This window comes from Phocoena phocoena, chromosome 14 (assembly GCF_963924675.1).
Source record: "Phocoena phocoena chromosome 14, mPhoPho1.1, whole genome shotgun sequence".
In the NCBI taxonomy this organism is placed as follows: domain Eukaryota; kingdom Metazoa; phylum Chordata; class Mammalia; order Artiodactyla; family Phocoenidae; genus Phocoena; species Phocoena phocoena.
The window spans coordinates 29112491-29128700 of NC_089232.1; the positions used below are offsets into that span (position 1 = coordinate 29112491).

Consider the following 16210-nt stretch of genomic DNA (forward strand, 5'->3'; position numbering starts at 1 on the left):
TTGAAATCAATCACCTTCCCCTCCCCTCCCTGGAGACTGGGGGTGGGGCTGAAAGTTTCAAACCTCTAGTCACAGGCTTGGTCTTTCTGGCTTGTCCAGCCCCTCCCTTAAAACTACCTAGGGGCCCACAGGAGTCATTTCAGCATAAACTTAGGTATGGTCAAAAGGAGCTGATTGTGAATTGCTCAGGAACTTTCCTATTGCTCAGGACCTTTCAAGGGTATTTGAAACTCTATGTCAGGAGCTGGGACCAAAGACCAGATATATTCCTTGTTATACAGTAGACCTCAAGAGTACATTTGATTCAGTCGCATAGCTTTAAGCAAGTGAAATATTATTAATTTCATTTTACAGAGGAGATATCTGGCACTAGAAACTTCTGTGATTGGCACAAGGTCACATAAGTAACTTCTAGAAAGGATTGGAATCCCAGTTACCTTAGCTAATATATCCATTTTCTGTGGACATCCATCAGCTTAGACTATGAGACTCAGTTTTCCTGGCAAATTGTGAGACTATCCATGATATGTATACCAAAGAAGCATTAACTATCTGCTTTCAGTTTAGAAAGAATCATAATTGACTTTTTAAAAAATCTAGCTCTTTTAGCTTGGGAAACATCCTATGTGGAACCTACCTTAATCATTTCTCTTTAAGTATTTTTCATAGCTTTGTGTGACATACCTCCACCCTGTTCAAGAGCGCTGACAGTGTCTTGATACTTTTCCTTTTACTGAGTCAGCATTTGTTTTGTATTGTATACTTAAAAAACATTTTGCAGTTATAGATCAGGATTGCTACTGGTATCACTTGCTGGGGAAATGGAGAGCCCAAGAGCTTTGTCCAGAAACTATGCTGCTCAACTATTATTAGTTTTTTAAATTATGCCCGAATCATTCCAAAAATGATTTGAGACCAGTTTCAGTAGGATAAGTTGAAAAAAATGATAAATTAGATATAAGAAAAGAAAATGGGATGAAGAGAAGAAAGGTGAGAATACTAGCATAAGAATTAATACAGAGGTAATATAAAAATTTATTGACAGGCACAGTGAAGAGCATACAAAGTATATAGCTCTCTCAGAGGTTGACCTATTTTTAAAATATGGGCTGCATAGAAGACATTGTGTAGTATCAGGAACATTTGCTTCAATACTAATTTCATAGCCAATGTAAACATGGAATTCATATTGTTACGAATTTGGGGAGTGCTCTTTCCTTGTCATTTCAAAGTCTGAAATCATTCGTTGCACATTTCATTTTAGTTTTCATTCTTTACAGTCAACATCATCTAAAACTGTGCTGTCCAGTACTATAGTTACCAGCCACAAGTGGCTATTAGAGCATTTGACATGCAGCTCAGAAATGAGTTGTGCTCTAAGTGTAAAATACATCCTGGATTTTGAAAAAACCTCATGAAAATTTTTAAAATACTGATTTTATGTTGAAATTAATATATTTTAGGTATATTGGGTAAAACAAGGTATAATATTATTAATTCTGAAATTAATTTTTGTTTTCTTAACCTGTCTACTAAAACTTCTGAAATTACACATGCAGCTCACACTTCTATTTGGACAGTGCTTTTCTAGAGAATTGATTTTCACCGTTATGTTAAATGCCCTACAGAATCCTTCTCAATGTAAAATTTCAGATAGCTTAGCTCTGAGTCTATGTTCATACAGCAGAATAATCAGTGCTGAACAAACACACGGGTAAGATTAAGTCATTGAAAGCAGAGTAAAAATATCAAGGATACAAAGTTACTACTTCAGAACACAAGTCTTTCTCATCTCTCAGGAAACCCACGCCTTTCATGGCAGATCCTCAGTTTTCTTAGAGATGCACAGAAGCACTGCTGATTGCTAATTGGGAGAGGCTTCTTTTCACTATAGTTTTAAAAGATCTGTTACGAAATTGGCCCTTATTTTGCAAAATTGCAAAGCATTTGGGAACTTCAGAGGAACATTGTGGCTTTACACAGATCTATATATTTTTATGTTTTTATTCTCTAACTAAATGAAAAAGATATAGATACATACATATATACATATATATGTGTGTGTGTGTGTGTGTGTATATATATATATATATATATATATATATATATATATATATATATGGAACATGTAGAGTGAATATTTGCTTTTAGACATTCTAGATCAGGGATGCATACTGAAATAATAGAAAGACAGAGGGATTAGGTTCTATCTGGTTCACTGACTTACCTTTTTTGCTTTTTAATTTTTTCTTCTGTAAAAGTCCTCAGTAATTACAAATGCTCCTTTCAGCTTTAGGATTCTAGGTTGTAAACACAAGTGCTAGGACATCTTGTGCTATGTTTTTGGTGATTATTTGTGGAATATTAAGGGAAAGTCCAGTGCCATGTGGCATGACATTGTTCTGCCACTTGTTATGGTTTTGGCTTTCCTTAACCTTCTTCCTCTGCAGTGCAAAAGGTACTCTGTTTAATTTGGTGAATACAGCTAAAGTATTCTTATCCACCATTTAAAATATTATTTCCTTAAACAAAGAACAGTACCCAGTGGCCTCCTGGACTCCATGACATGGTAGGAATTTATGTCATCTCCTTCTTTTAAATCTTGAATAAAATTGTTTTCTAATTTGCTTTGCTAGATTCAACCAATTAATTTCATTAAACTGTTTACAGATTTTTCTTGTATGTTAGATACATTAGGCAAGGCATAGAAATCAGCTTCTCGAATTTTCTAGGTTTACTCCACATAAGACAGCTACTCTCTCCAGGGGAATGTATATTGTCATTGACACCAGTCACTGCCAGTACCTGAACCCTCATTTCCTCTCAGTGGTACAATATAAGGGACAGCCAGATGGAGACTGATTGGCTTATTTACTCAGCATCATCATGAAAGTTCTTCATGCTTGTGGCCATTTCCTAGCTTATAGGGGGTTAATCCCTTACTAATTAAAAAGCTATATCTATCTGTCCTAGTTTTCAGTTGTCTTTTAGAGCAAAAGGAGTTAGGAGAATTAAACTTTGAAAACAATTTATAAATCTGTTTAGAGTACTGGTTTGGCATTTGCTATCAGACTTTGTTATTATCAGTTTTAATCATATTTCTCACACGGAAACTCAGAATAGGTTAGTTAGACTGGACTTTTCTCTGCCCTTCTTGAGGTAGGAGATCTAGTGAGTTACCTATTTAAAATATGTAAAAACAAAGAAAAATTTACATCACAGAATTATACCCTAGATAATTAAAGGTAACTATTTTTTATGATCACGTGTTCATACAAGTAAACTTATACAAGTATAGTCAGCTGAATCTCCAAGGAACTTTAACCTCCCACCAATCCTCCCTCCCTTTTTCTGTCTCCTTGATAGCTCTCTCCTTAGTACTTACTTCCTTATGTTCTGGCTGACCTTTCTCTGACCAGCAGGGCCTCGAGTGGAGTCCCTGTGGAGTCCATCAACTCTTCTCTGTAATTAGCTTAGTGGAGCCACTGTGAAGTGATGCAAGAAGGTTTTAGCTTCCCTGGAGCCACACTTTATAGTCTAGCATACTCCTTCTCTGTTGCTCCAGGGACCCAGATACCAGGAAACCATTATATTAATACAGCAACAGCAGCTCTTACTTTTTTAATCCCACAAAAACCACATGTGACCTGACATGATCTTAAGATATAAACAAGTACCCAACATACTTTGGGCTCCAGAGTACTGACTTTTCTTTCTTACCTGACATTTTGGCCAAAAACCAAACCCTTAATCCATTCAGTGAAGGCTGGTGATGCTATCTTGTCCACTGTCTGACCTGGAACTTCACTGGGAGCAATAGTATATGATACTAACCAGGAACCTCTGGTTAAAATTTTGCCCACTACCTTTTCAACTTTCTCTTATTTGAGCAAATTAGCTTTTCCTCTAAGAATTACTATTTTACCTATTTCCCAGATATTGTACTAGTTTTGATTTTCTGAAATAAATTTTACCTTGCTCATCTCCTTTGAAAATTATTCTTGTTCTATGGACAATTTGCAAAGATTCAGAAGAATTACTTTTATATTCTGTTTCCAACAGCTTGCTTTTGATAAATTCTCAAATGTCCTGTCTAGATATACAGATTACAGACTCAGGCAGTCATTTTTTTTTTTTGAGAGTTATGTTTTATTTGGTGACCTTACTGAGAACTAAAGCCCGGGAGACACCTCTCAGATAGAACTGTTCCAAAGAGGTAAAGGGAGGAGTCAGGGTATATAGGAGTTTTTGCTGGAAACAAACAAACAAACATGGAGTCAAACATCAATAGATTATAGCTAATCACAAAAAGCAGACATCTCAAATTAATGATTTTAGTGCTTCTCTATGTATGGAAAGATACAAGAGTCTGGACTCATAGAAATTATTCCTTTGATATGCATCTTAACTATCCAGGGCCAGTATCCTGTTTTCCTTTATCCTGGAATCTCTTCAGGGCACACTGTCTAGGGTGGATTCAATGGTTGGTGGCTTGATGGTGGGTAACATTCATTGTTTACCAGAATGGCAGGCAACATTCTTGTTTACTGAAATAGCAGGCAACGTTTTTTTACCACACCAGTGTTAAAAGTCGTGTATTGGGCTTCCCTGGTGGCGCAGTGGTTGAGAGTCCACCTGCCGATGCAGGGGACACGGGTTCGTGCCCCGGTTCGGGAAGATCCCGCATGCCACGGAGTGGCTGGGCCCGTGAGCCATGGCCGCTGAGCCTGCGCTTCCGGAGCCTGTGCTCCACAATGGGAGAGGCCACAACAGTGAGAGGCCCGCATAGCGCAAAAAAAAAACAAAAACAAAAGTCCTGTATCCTGGGAACCCTACATGCAAGTAGGGGCAATAAAAAAAAAGAAAGAGTGAGACGAACGCATAAGTCAAGCTTTTCCAGGTCCTCACCAGCCAACTTCACCTATAACCTTTTATTTTTTTAATTTATTTATTTTTTTAACATCTTTATTGGAGTATAATTGCTTTACAATGGTGTGTTAGTTGCTGCTGTATAACAAAGTGAATCAGCTATACGTATACATATATCCCCATATCCCCTCCCTCTTGCGTCTCCCTTCCACCCTCCCTATCTCACCCCTCTAGGTGGTCACAAAGCACCGAGCTGATCTCCCTGTGCTATGTGGCTGCTTCCCACTAGCTATCGATTTTACATTTGGTAGTGTATATATGTCCATGCCACTCTCTCACTTCGTCCCAGCTTACCCTTCCCCCTCCCTATAACCTTTTAACCTTTCTGAGTTTCATTCACTTCCCTCTTCTCTCTCAAGGCCTTGAACTCTGAAAAACCAGAGTACTTTTCTCTGGCTGTAAGGCAGTCATTTTGATTCCTCAAAGCCCCTTCTAACTCTGACTTTCCCGTTTTATTCTAATTAGGGTTTTCTGCTCTTTATAAAATTTATATTTTGTTTTCCTCAGCCAAATATGAATGTACCAGATAATTTTTAAGTTGATTTAAACAGTTTTTTCCTCCCCCCATCTAAGCGGCAGTTAATTTTAAGACCAGCCTTCAAGCAGTGTAGAAAGCATTTTGAAATTAGTGGAATCCCTCCTTTTTCTACTTTGGCAATTTTATTTCATTATTATATGAAGATTATTAGAAATGTAAAACTATAGGATACTTTTGAGAAATTAATATTGCTTTAAAAACAATTGCCACACCTCATCGATTTAAGTGTGTATGAGAATGTGAAGGAATGTTGGATATTTGTTAAGTGAGGGGTTTTTTCTTTCCCTCTTTATACCTTTGTACCTCTTATTTTCTTTCCCTCTTTATACCTTCACTTAACAATATGCCTTCTTTCCTATAACTTTGTACACCTCCTTTTAATTTTTTTGAAATGAAAATTTATCTCATTAAAAGATTTTTCACATTTGCAAATTGGATCTTGGAGGCAGGCCCTGATCCCAGCTTCAACTCTTGTCCATACTGTGATTGGACAAGGGCAGGGAAGAGCTGCTGGGGAGAGCCGAGCTCTCTGAAGGATGGCTGGGTGCTGGTCAGGGGCTCCACTAACCTGAACAAGTTTTCCGAGAGGAAGCTTTCTTGCCAGCCTCATTGGAACCTTGATTCAGTCCCCACATAACATAAGGTAGTCAAAGGTAGGATTTGGTTCTGTGTTAAGTGGAGGGCCACTCTGCCAAACTCCAGCCTTTGGAAACTTTGGCACTGGCTTAAGCCACTTAGAGACTGAAAACATACCACAGACCTTGGAATCCAGAGACAAGTCCAGAAAGAGACTTTTTCACTGTGCCCCATATATCCATCGGTTCCACTTGGCCACTAGTACAGACATGTACTCCTTTTTATGATGTCAAAAGAAGGAAAGTTTTTATTCATGATTCTAAAGAAAAGCTTCTGTGTGTACATATAATCAGTTTGTATATGTGTCCGCAGACTTGGGGCTCCTTGTCCCCTCCCATGTGTAGTTTTCCTTCTCTCTATCAAGCAGCCTCTGAGGACATGGGTGTGCAAATCAATCCCAGTTGCCTATAAATCTAAATCTTGAACAAGTTCTATCTCTTATTACTAGAGAAAATAGCACTAAATAATTTTGAGGGGTGTGTGTGTGTGTGTGTGTGTGTGTGTGTCCTTCTATTTCCTTTTCTCTGATTATAAAAGTGGTCTCTACTCATTTTTAAAGTTTATAAAATGTAAAGAATAATAAAATCCCTTGTAATCTTCCTCTCTTTAACAGCCTCAGTTAACATTATGAAATAAATGCTTACTGTCGTGTTTTCTATTCATATTGTATTTTACATAGTTGACGTCAGACTAAATACAAACTTTAATTTAAAAAAATATTCACACTTTCTTACACTATTAACATTTTTCATATATGGAAAAAATTGGCTGTAGAAGAACAGTCATGTTTTAAAGGAAATAACTGAATCACAAAATTATGGGAGCCCTATTTCATGCATTTATTGATTTCTAAAATAATACCAGTGAAAATTACTGTGCTGTGGCTAATACACTAGTAATTAGTCATATCAGCTTCCTTTAAGTGAAGTACTTAAGTATTTGCCTATAAATTTTCAATACCAACTCACTAACTCATAACTGAATAGTAGCTGAATTTCTTCTAATGTTTTGTCCTGGATATAGAATAGTGTCTCTTGACCTTTGTTTGGTCACCAACCCTCTGAGAAGTCAATAAAAGATATGAACCTTCTTCACAAAGAAACACATATTTCCACAAAAAACTAATTGTAATGATAATCAATTATGATATGCCAGGTACTCTGCCAACTGCTTTACATAGTTGTTTCACTTAATCCTCATAGCAGCACTATAAGGAATATACTGTTACCCTTATTTTTGAGATAAAGACATTGAAGCTTTAAGGAGATTAAGTAGTTTGCACATGGCCTTAGAGCTAGTAACTGGAGCTCAAACTGATTTTTATGACCCAAAGCCCATCTCCTCAATCATTGGGCATCTAATTTTAGGGAGCTTATAAATTCCTAAAGCCTACTTATTGATACTCAGGTTAAAGGCACCCTACTATTGCAATCCAAAGATTTTCCTTGGCAGTAAAGAATATGTGTGATTAGTTAATCTTGTTATTTCTGTAAATTAATATATAGGTATTTGTTGGACATCTACTGTTTTTAATACTTGCTACGTTCTGTGATATGGTCCTTATCCCTAAGTACTTTACTGCCTACATGGGAAGACAAGAGTTACATATATAAAACAATGAGAAAAAAATGTAAATATGAAGTTGAATATATAGTAATTAAACATTTCCATAAGCTATACACAAAAATTAATCTCTTTACTTTGTCACACATGATGTAATTTTCATTCCCTGATTTATAAAAGGAAAATCAAATCTAAAAGGCCACCATGTCCTCTGGGAACCTGGAAGATTCAGTGTGTCATAAAATGAGGTCTATAAAGTACAGCTCTGACTAAATATGTATCACATCCAGATTCCTGAGTGGTTTCATCAGCATCATGTCACCCCCAGGGGGCATGCCCAATAAGGAGATTCAAGAATGTGTAGCCACCTCTCAGGCATTCAAACCATGTATCATAGGGCAATCCTGTTGAACTGAACATGTGTAGGGCAGCAGAACACCGTGATAGTTGCTGCATCTTGACTCAGGTAGGGTTCCTACTGACAGAGAGGACTTCAGATGAGGCAGCATAGCTGTTATGTCATACGGGAGCAACAGTGATAATCTGCCAACCTTGGATGAAACTACCAGGCACGGGAAGCTTATGTAAGCTGACCACCTGACAATCAAGACTCAAAAAGAGTGGCTGTGGCTATAATTCAAAGAACTGCTTTCTACAGGAGCATAGTATGGGAAACTTGTAATTGAGCAGTGGCCATATACGAGGTTATCACAGATAATGGCTATTGTAAGATATGAAGGATGGATTCTGTCAAGCTTTTATTAACATGACTCTCATCATGTTTTAAAACTTTAATCATTTGGGCTATACATATAGAATTCATTTATAAATGGCATATAAATTTTCTTTCCAAAGTAAATAGAAACTTAATGTGCTAATCATTCTATATCGTTTATCTCCTTCCATTTGAGTCATTTTTATTTAAAATCTTTAGAAGAAGAATGTTTTGTGTTACATTTGCACAACACTTTGTGTTCCATACAATTCGTTTAATAACTTGTTTTAAATTTCATTTCACATAATGTTTTTGTGTTCCCTGCAACTCACCTTGATAACATTTTTTAAAGTAGGTCAAGGATTTTATGAAAACCTAGTAGACATTTCCTAGATGGAAAATATTTTTAAAGAACAGAAATTCCTGTCATTGTTCATAAATCATCATTTGAATCTATGCAGTTACTAGTCGTTTGAAGTAATTTTCCAGACATATATGCAAATATCTTGATGGATTTTATTTAATTTCAAAAGACTAATATGATACCATCTTCCTATAATTTCTTAAATTCATTCCTGAAGAAAAATATAATTGAAAGGAAAACATTCCTTTTCATATTTGCTTTGAGCAGATGCTTGTTATTTTTGAGGTAAATAGTAGATTGATGTTAAATGTTTATCATGCTTTGGCTTCACAGAGAGAATTCCAGGCGTAGTTAGTAACTGTCCAACTTTTGAATTTGCTCTGTATGTATGTGTGTGTGTGTGTGTCTTGTGTGTATGTAGGGGCTTAAACAAGACCTTTTGATTGCATAATAAGCAGGGCTTAGGGACAATAAAATCTGACATTCTTAACTGTTACTAGTATTTGTCCCTATAGCCCTGTGCAGTTATCTTCTTATTAACAATGTAGAAGCCAGAGTCATAAACTGAGCATGTACCCAAGGCGCTACTGCAAATTGCAAATAGCATTCATGTGGTCTCTTTTGACCTAAGACTAAATTGGGATAGAAGGAAGAGAAAAAAGAATTTTTGAGAGTGGAATAGAAGTAGAAGTCAAGAACAAAGAATACACTAGAAGGATGGACATGTACAAATGTTTCCTAAGTTTTTGCTGTGAGATTTATTTAGATGGGTCTTTTCATATCTGCAGTACTCTTTTACTGAAGAGCCAAGCACTAGATTGGGGCAGCCTCTGCTGCTGGTGTGTGTGTGTGAGTGTGTGTCTGTGTGTGTGTGTTGGCGATAATGCACTCATGAGATAATACAAATAATCAGTGAGGGAATAATTAATGATGTGGCAGGGAATATTTTTTGATAAATGCTTGGGGAATGAGGTGACAGGCGTGAAATTAGAAAATTCCTTCAGCGATCTAAAATATAAATAGCTTTCGGAACTGAAAAGAGTTTCACAGCTGAAGATTTTATTGTGTTGAGAGGAAAAACTTTTTTCTCTCCCCCGCTCCCTCCTCCTTTGCAAGTTGTTTGTCCATTCACAAAACAAATACTCTGAAGCCCAGCGCAGCTCATGGGAATAAATTTCAGGTCGAATTAGTACAGTTTCCTTGCTGTCAGGATGCTGGAATTAATGGTGTTTTGATGACACGAATTTTGAAGGGCAAACAAAGAAGCTGAAGGGAGAGAGACATGACTCCTTAGAAGCTTGGTCCTCCTCTCCCCCAGCCTCTCTTGTCTTCCCTGTCATCCGTCTGCCAATCTCCCTGTCCATGGTTAGTTAAAGGCGCTTTTTATCCTCTTTTCTTTCCCACAGAGTTTGCCAGATCCGGCCCGGTGCCTGGGTTCCAGGAGGACACGCTGCAGTTGGCCTTCATCGACTTGAGACAAGTAAGTCTTTGTGTTTTTGTTTTTTGTTTTTCTTTTAAGATGTGTGACTGAAGACCATCAGGTCTTAAGGAAAAGGGGAGGGGAGGGGGATTGGCGTTGGCGATTCACACTGGAGACCTAAGGGGTTTTCCCTGTGTTTGAGGCCACCTCTTTTATTTAGCTATCTGGGATCCTTAGCTATGGTGGAGTTAAAGGTTTTGTGGGTGGAAGGGAAGGCAGGAGGTGGGAGGAGGGACCCAGAATGTAGAGGGACTCAAGTGACCCTCAAGTGATGTGACCCATTGTGCTATAGTTGGCTTCTGCAGACACAGCAAAAAGATAGCTCAGCAAACCAATGCTAAGCAGGTGCACTGATGCAGAGACTGCCTGCCCAGAGGACTTTTGTTTGCAGATAATGAGGGCAGTAGCATTTAAGAAAAATGAAATATTTTACGTTCTGGATTGTTGGTTTGGTTTGTTGACTTTTTTCTGTTGCCTTAAGTCTTAAGTCATCCCTTTCTTTGTAGAATGCGGTCAGCCATGAGTGACTAAGTGGTCATTTTAGATAATCAGCAAAGGCCCTGACCAGTCATGCTAACCCGACAGGCAACCCTACTGAAGTAATGTGATGAAAGCTGGTACTTAGGTATACCTGAGCTTTGCAAGCCCATTAGATAGAAAGAGTCGTGCTATAGAGCTGTTGCTTGCAGATTGAAAAGGGTGGGTTGGTAGGCCTTGGTGGATTGGGTACAGAGGAGCAGTATGGGTGGGGGCCGAGAAAGGGAGAGAGTTAACTGGGCTCTGTCATCTCTTCACTCTGAAGATGGATGGGGTTGGATAGAAAGTGTGAATGAAGTAAGAATCAATGACTGATGCTTCTCTCCTATTAAAACAATGTTTTTTTTTTTTGTCTGTTTTTTAAAAGGGGGCTGGCTTTGTTTCTCCTGCCATAATGATGCAGTGCCTCTTGTTTTCAGAGCTGACAAAGTTTGCATTCTGAGAACTTTTAGATGCCCAGGGTATTTCTTAAAGCTGTAGGACCCCTTGTATTGGTAGTCTCCTTACTACTGTGACTCGATTCATGCTAGAACAGCTTTTAACCCATAATGGATGGCCTGAGCTACCCCTGAATCCTTGTGGATGGGTGGTGTAATCTGTCATCTGATGACAATTCTGGAAAGCCCTGTTAAGCAGAAAACAGAAAATTGTGTCTCTATAGACCCGCCAAAGTTTGAGGATTCAGGCCGCGTCCCAGAAACGTGTGTCAACTTAATATTTAGGAGTTGAGGTGGGGGTTCCCTTACACATAAAGGCTTTCCCAGCATGGTCCCAAATGCAGCTGAGTATCTCTTTCCACACTTAACACCTTCCACCTGTGGATTCAGCCACTCAACCGAGATGTTCAGGTTTTAACCCCTTGGCTGATGTAAACCTGAAAGATTGGGATTTTGCTTTATGGTTTTGTGGAGCGGTATCTGCTTGACTTTCCCAGCACTGTTTCTTCTCAGAGACTTCTGAGCCAATTGGCATTTCTTGGAAAGCAGAAATTGAATTTCATTGGAAAAACACATCCAAGGAAAAATTTTTCCCTTCTCACTCTTCATGGAAAGGAAGTGTGGTCATTCTCTCGAGTTTGTGGTTTTGGTCCCTATGGAAAGCAACTAGTGTTCACAGAAAATGTTAACTAAGGGAATAAGTTAGAAAACACAGCCAAAATAAGGTGGATCTGAGCTGGGGATGAATGTTCAAGTACTTGTGAGCTCTCAGTGAGCACTGTTGCTTATGCTTAAGTTCCTATTTTCTGTTACAGTTTTGTTCTGAGAGTTCCGATTATGAAGTTTTAGTAGTAGAAACCAAAACTCCAAAATTTCACTGAGTCATGAAAGAATATGCCTCTTGCTATTGAATCTATCACTTAATTTCTGTTTATGTCTGTCTCTATTAAAGCAGCTTACATTTTTCTTAGATCATTTGAAAAACTTGCCTAGCTCATTATTAGCAGGCCTCAGGTAGGTTGAATCAGTGTGACAAAAATTATCTTTCTACATCCCGTGCTGAAAATATTTATCTCTTTGCAGTTCATCTTAGTCATTCTCATAACTTAAAGTGACCATCATTTTTAAAGTGAGCAGCTAATGAACTACAAGAGATGTGCGGATTATAATAGAAAGTCTGGAAGTGTGGTTTCAAAGGAGATAGCTTGACCTCAAACGAGACATGACTAGGTGTCCTTGAGTATGCGTCCTTTTGCCTGTACTCTTTGCAATGCTAAAATAGAGTTATGGAATTTTGGGGGCTGGGTGCTAATCTTAAAAATCATGTAATATAACCTTTGGCTTGATACTTGGAATCCCTGTACAGCACCCTAGACTGTGCTTGAATATTCTCCTTGAAGAGAACTTGCTTCCCCAAAGCAGCAGGGTCCACCTCAAGACAATCTGATTATAAGAAACATATTTCTTAAAAAAAAAAAGAAACGTATTTCTTAAGTTGGCTAAAATATGTCTCACTTAACTTTGACCCTTTCACTCTTTGTATTTTTATTAATGCACTCCAATTTGGGGGACAGTCTTTCTATCCTGATTTATTGAGCTTCCACCTGCTAGTAATTGAATCTTTTTCACGTGTAGCATTGTTACTCATTCCATATCTAGTCTTTATGTGGTTGATTTTATACACCACAATTGAAGACTTTACTCTCTTTGGTCTGCGTTTTCCTTTTTGACATTCTATTAACGAACCAGATTTTAATCATTCTTATTTATTTAGCCTGTCTAAACCTTTTAAGGTCCTGACTCAGTTATCCACCTTACTACCTGATTTAACCATTATGCCCTTTATAAGTCAAAGATAACAATATTAATCAGGAATGGCCGAAGTTAAAGGAAGAAGTTAAAGTTAAGGCAAGTTATAGGATACATACGTGCACCCATGCAAAAAGGGGATTTGTCCCCAGTTCAGTGCAGCAAGGATATTCTTTTACTGTCATTGAGTGTATTTTCTTCATTGGTTTATGAATATATTCATTCTGATCATGCTTTCATGTTCTTTTGCTTTACAGTGTTTCAGGCTCTATCAATTGAATGATAATTTTTAAAATATTCAAAACATGGAATATTTGATGAACTCATCTCTGTATAGACTATAATAGCAGAGTGTCATTTAAAAGCCATAGAATTTTATTAGGAAGCAAATTAGATGTGGATAGCAAAACTATTCATCCTTTCTGAGCCGTCCTGTCTATTCTAATTTTTCTACTTCTTAAGGAAAAAAGTGAAATGACATTTTGAATACACAGGCTTTCATGATATTTTACACTTTTATAGCACGTCAAAGTTAAAGTATATTTACCTACATAGCTCATTTGTCAGGTTTCTGGGTTTAGAAAACCAGCTGTTAATGTGAATTAGTGCAAATCAAAATCTTCTTCTTTGCCACTTTATAATGTCTATATTCCCAAGCTCATAAAAGTACGATTGCAGTACAACTTCACATTCATGTATCAAATCTATGTGCATATTTCTATGGAAATCCAAATTTGGGTTAATGCTAAATCTTGAGAAGGACAGCTTAAAGGCTCACTTATTAACTCTCTTGAAGTAGCATTTATATTCCAAGTACTGATAATTGCTGGCCCTTAATGGTTCATAATTGAGAATAACAACACAAGGCCAATAGTAGATCCTCAGTAGTTATTTGATTCTTAAGCAGTACTATGGTTTGTATTTTCTTCTGTTGTTAAACATTAAGTAAATTATGCTGATGAACACCGGAATTTGAACTTCAGATGATTTTCATTTCAGTTTGTCAAACTCTGAGTGCCTACTGTGAACAAAGCGCAACTTAGGTGTTGTGGGAATACACAAATGAATATAATACAGTCTCTGCCCTCCAGTAACAAAGAGGTGAACAGCAAATACTTGATTCTAATATAAGGCACATATGATTAAGTATTTCATTGGAATGCTAAAACAACTGTGTATGTTTCGATTATTGCAACAGCTTTTGCTGCATAACAAATCACCCAAAAACATTGGCTTAAAACAAGAACCATTTATTTAGCTCAAGTTTCTACAGATTGGCTAGGTTCAGCTGAGCTCACTCATACTTTGAGATCAGCTGCCGGATGGGCTCTGGCTTGCCTGAGGTCGCGTGCCTTAGCTCAGTCGACTCTTCTCTGCTCCCTGTGATCTCGCACTAGCCAGCAGCCCAGTCCAGGCTTATTCACGTGGCCTCCTGGCAGGGTTCCAGGAGAGCAAGAGGAAGTGTGAAAACCTCTTGAGGCCCATGCTTGAAATATCACTTCTTCCACATTCTGTTGGCTAGAGCTAGTCACAAGGCCAGCCCAAATTCAAGGAATGGGAAAAGAGACTCCAACTTACAGTCTAATTGGAATATAGGACTTTTATATAATCATGTGACATAAACAATGCAAATCAGGAGCAAGATTGAATCTCTAAGTACAAAAAATGGCCATGAAGTACAGAGGTCTTTGTAGGCCTGAGTAGTTATAAAATATTTCATGGAAAATGTGGAGAGTTAAACTGAGAAGAAGTTAGGTGTTGATTAGGGGTAAAGGTATTTCAAACATGGAGAAGAGCTGGATTTAAGTTTTGTTTGTAAAAATGTGTGTGCGTGTTTGTATGCATGTGTCTGTGTGTGTCTGTGTGTGCGTGTGCATGTGTGTGTGTATTGATTTAACCAGGATCTAGACTGTTTTGCCACCTTTAAGTATTAAACTAATCTCTTTAAATCCCCTTTTCTTAATTTCTCTTCTTTGTCCTCTGCTTTTACTTTCCAGCTTCTTCATGGACCTCTTTTTTATGTTCTGTATCTCCTCATCAAATGCTGCTTATTACAGGCTACCCTGAAACACTTCACATTTCTGTTTTTCCATTCATTGTGAGAGAATCTTAACTTCCCCAGATAATTATTACATTATTTATTAAATTTTAGCTGTTCACCTTCCATGTCTGACCAACAGGAAGAGGTTTGAATATGTTCTTTAGAAACGTCTCTGTTCCTTGGCACCAACTGTTTTTTACTTCCAATATACATAAGTTTTTATAAAGCTGAATGAATTAGGTTGTGACATTGCATCAGATCTCCTGAATGGAGCTTGTTGGCAACAACTCTTATACAGCAAAGCCATCCCAAGATATCTGTGGCTTTTTTTAGATTGAGTTGGTGACATTCCCTCTAGGCCACTTATTCCCCAATTTCTAAACCTTCAGTCTAAAGTAAATGCAGTGCATTTCCATTGCAGGCACTTAAACTGCCTTAAAAACAACTATAGAACCTAAGAGAAATAATTGTATATTTCTTTGGAGACGTTGAACAGATTCTGATGTTATGCCTATTAGAGGTATAAAGGTAAAATCAGTATTTTCAGTTAGTCAGCATCAGGTAGGGAAACCTGAGAACCACTCAAGAATCTGACTGTGTAGACACCTCCCCTTTTATTTCCCCTCCTATCTTGATCCTATTCAATAAAATTTTGGTTTTTGAATAAAATTGCCTTCCCTTCTTTTTGCCTTACCTTCAAGTCTAATGAACAATATTCCCATTAAGAGGAACATGTCCCCTTTGCATGACTGCTGTTGGTGCTTATGGAAAAAATATTAACTGTGCTTATATTTTAGCCTCAGTAGAACATCCATTTATATCAAAAACTGATTTTGTCTGATATGGCACATATCAAAATGAGGCTCAATAGAATTTCTTTTATAATATTTCACCCTAACCAGGCGATTACATAGGAGGCTGGGGTGGGGGTAGAGCAGGCCCACATAAAAGGCCTCAGGGATCAGTCTTCACCACAACCCTTAAGCTGTATTAAACTGGAAGAAAGCCATCCCCCACATGTACTTCTTAGTAGGGAAGGGTGGTGGCCTGTAGTTTTCCCAGGTATTTACTGAGTCATGGTAAAGAAGGGAGGTGTGGGCGTAGGTAGTAGGGGAAAGTTTTTATGAAAGGATATTCTCAGTGGAGGAAAATATAGTGGTA

The 16210-nt window shown here is 37.7% G+C and overlaps 1 protein-coding gene across 4 annotated transcripts in view; it reads left to right on the forward strand.

Moving 5' to 3' along the window:
• Positions 1–16210, forward strand: part of EXOC6B (exocyst complex component 6B) — a 715924-nt gene that overhangs the window by 540969 nt on the left and 158745 nt on the right. For all 4 annotated transcript variants that reach the window (XM_065891362.1, XM_065891363.1, XM_065891364.1 and 1 more), the window contains one exon: positions 10152–10225. In XM_065891362.1, coding sequence (XP_065747434.1) covers positions 10152–10225 — 74 coding nt within the window. The remainder of the gene's footprint in view (positions 1–10151; positions 10226–16210) is intronic.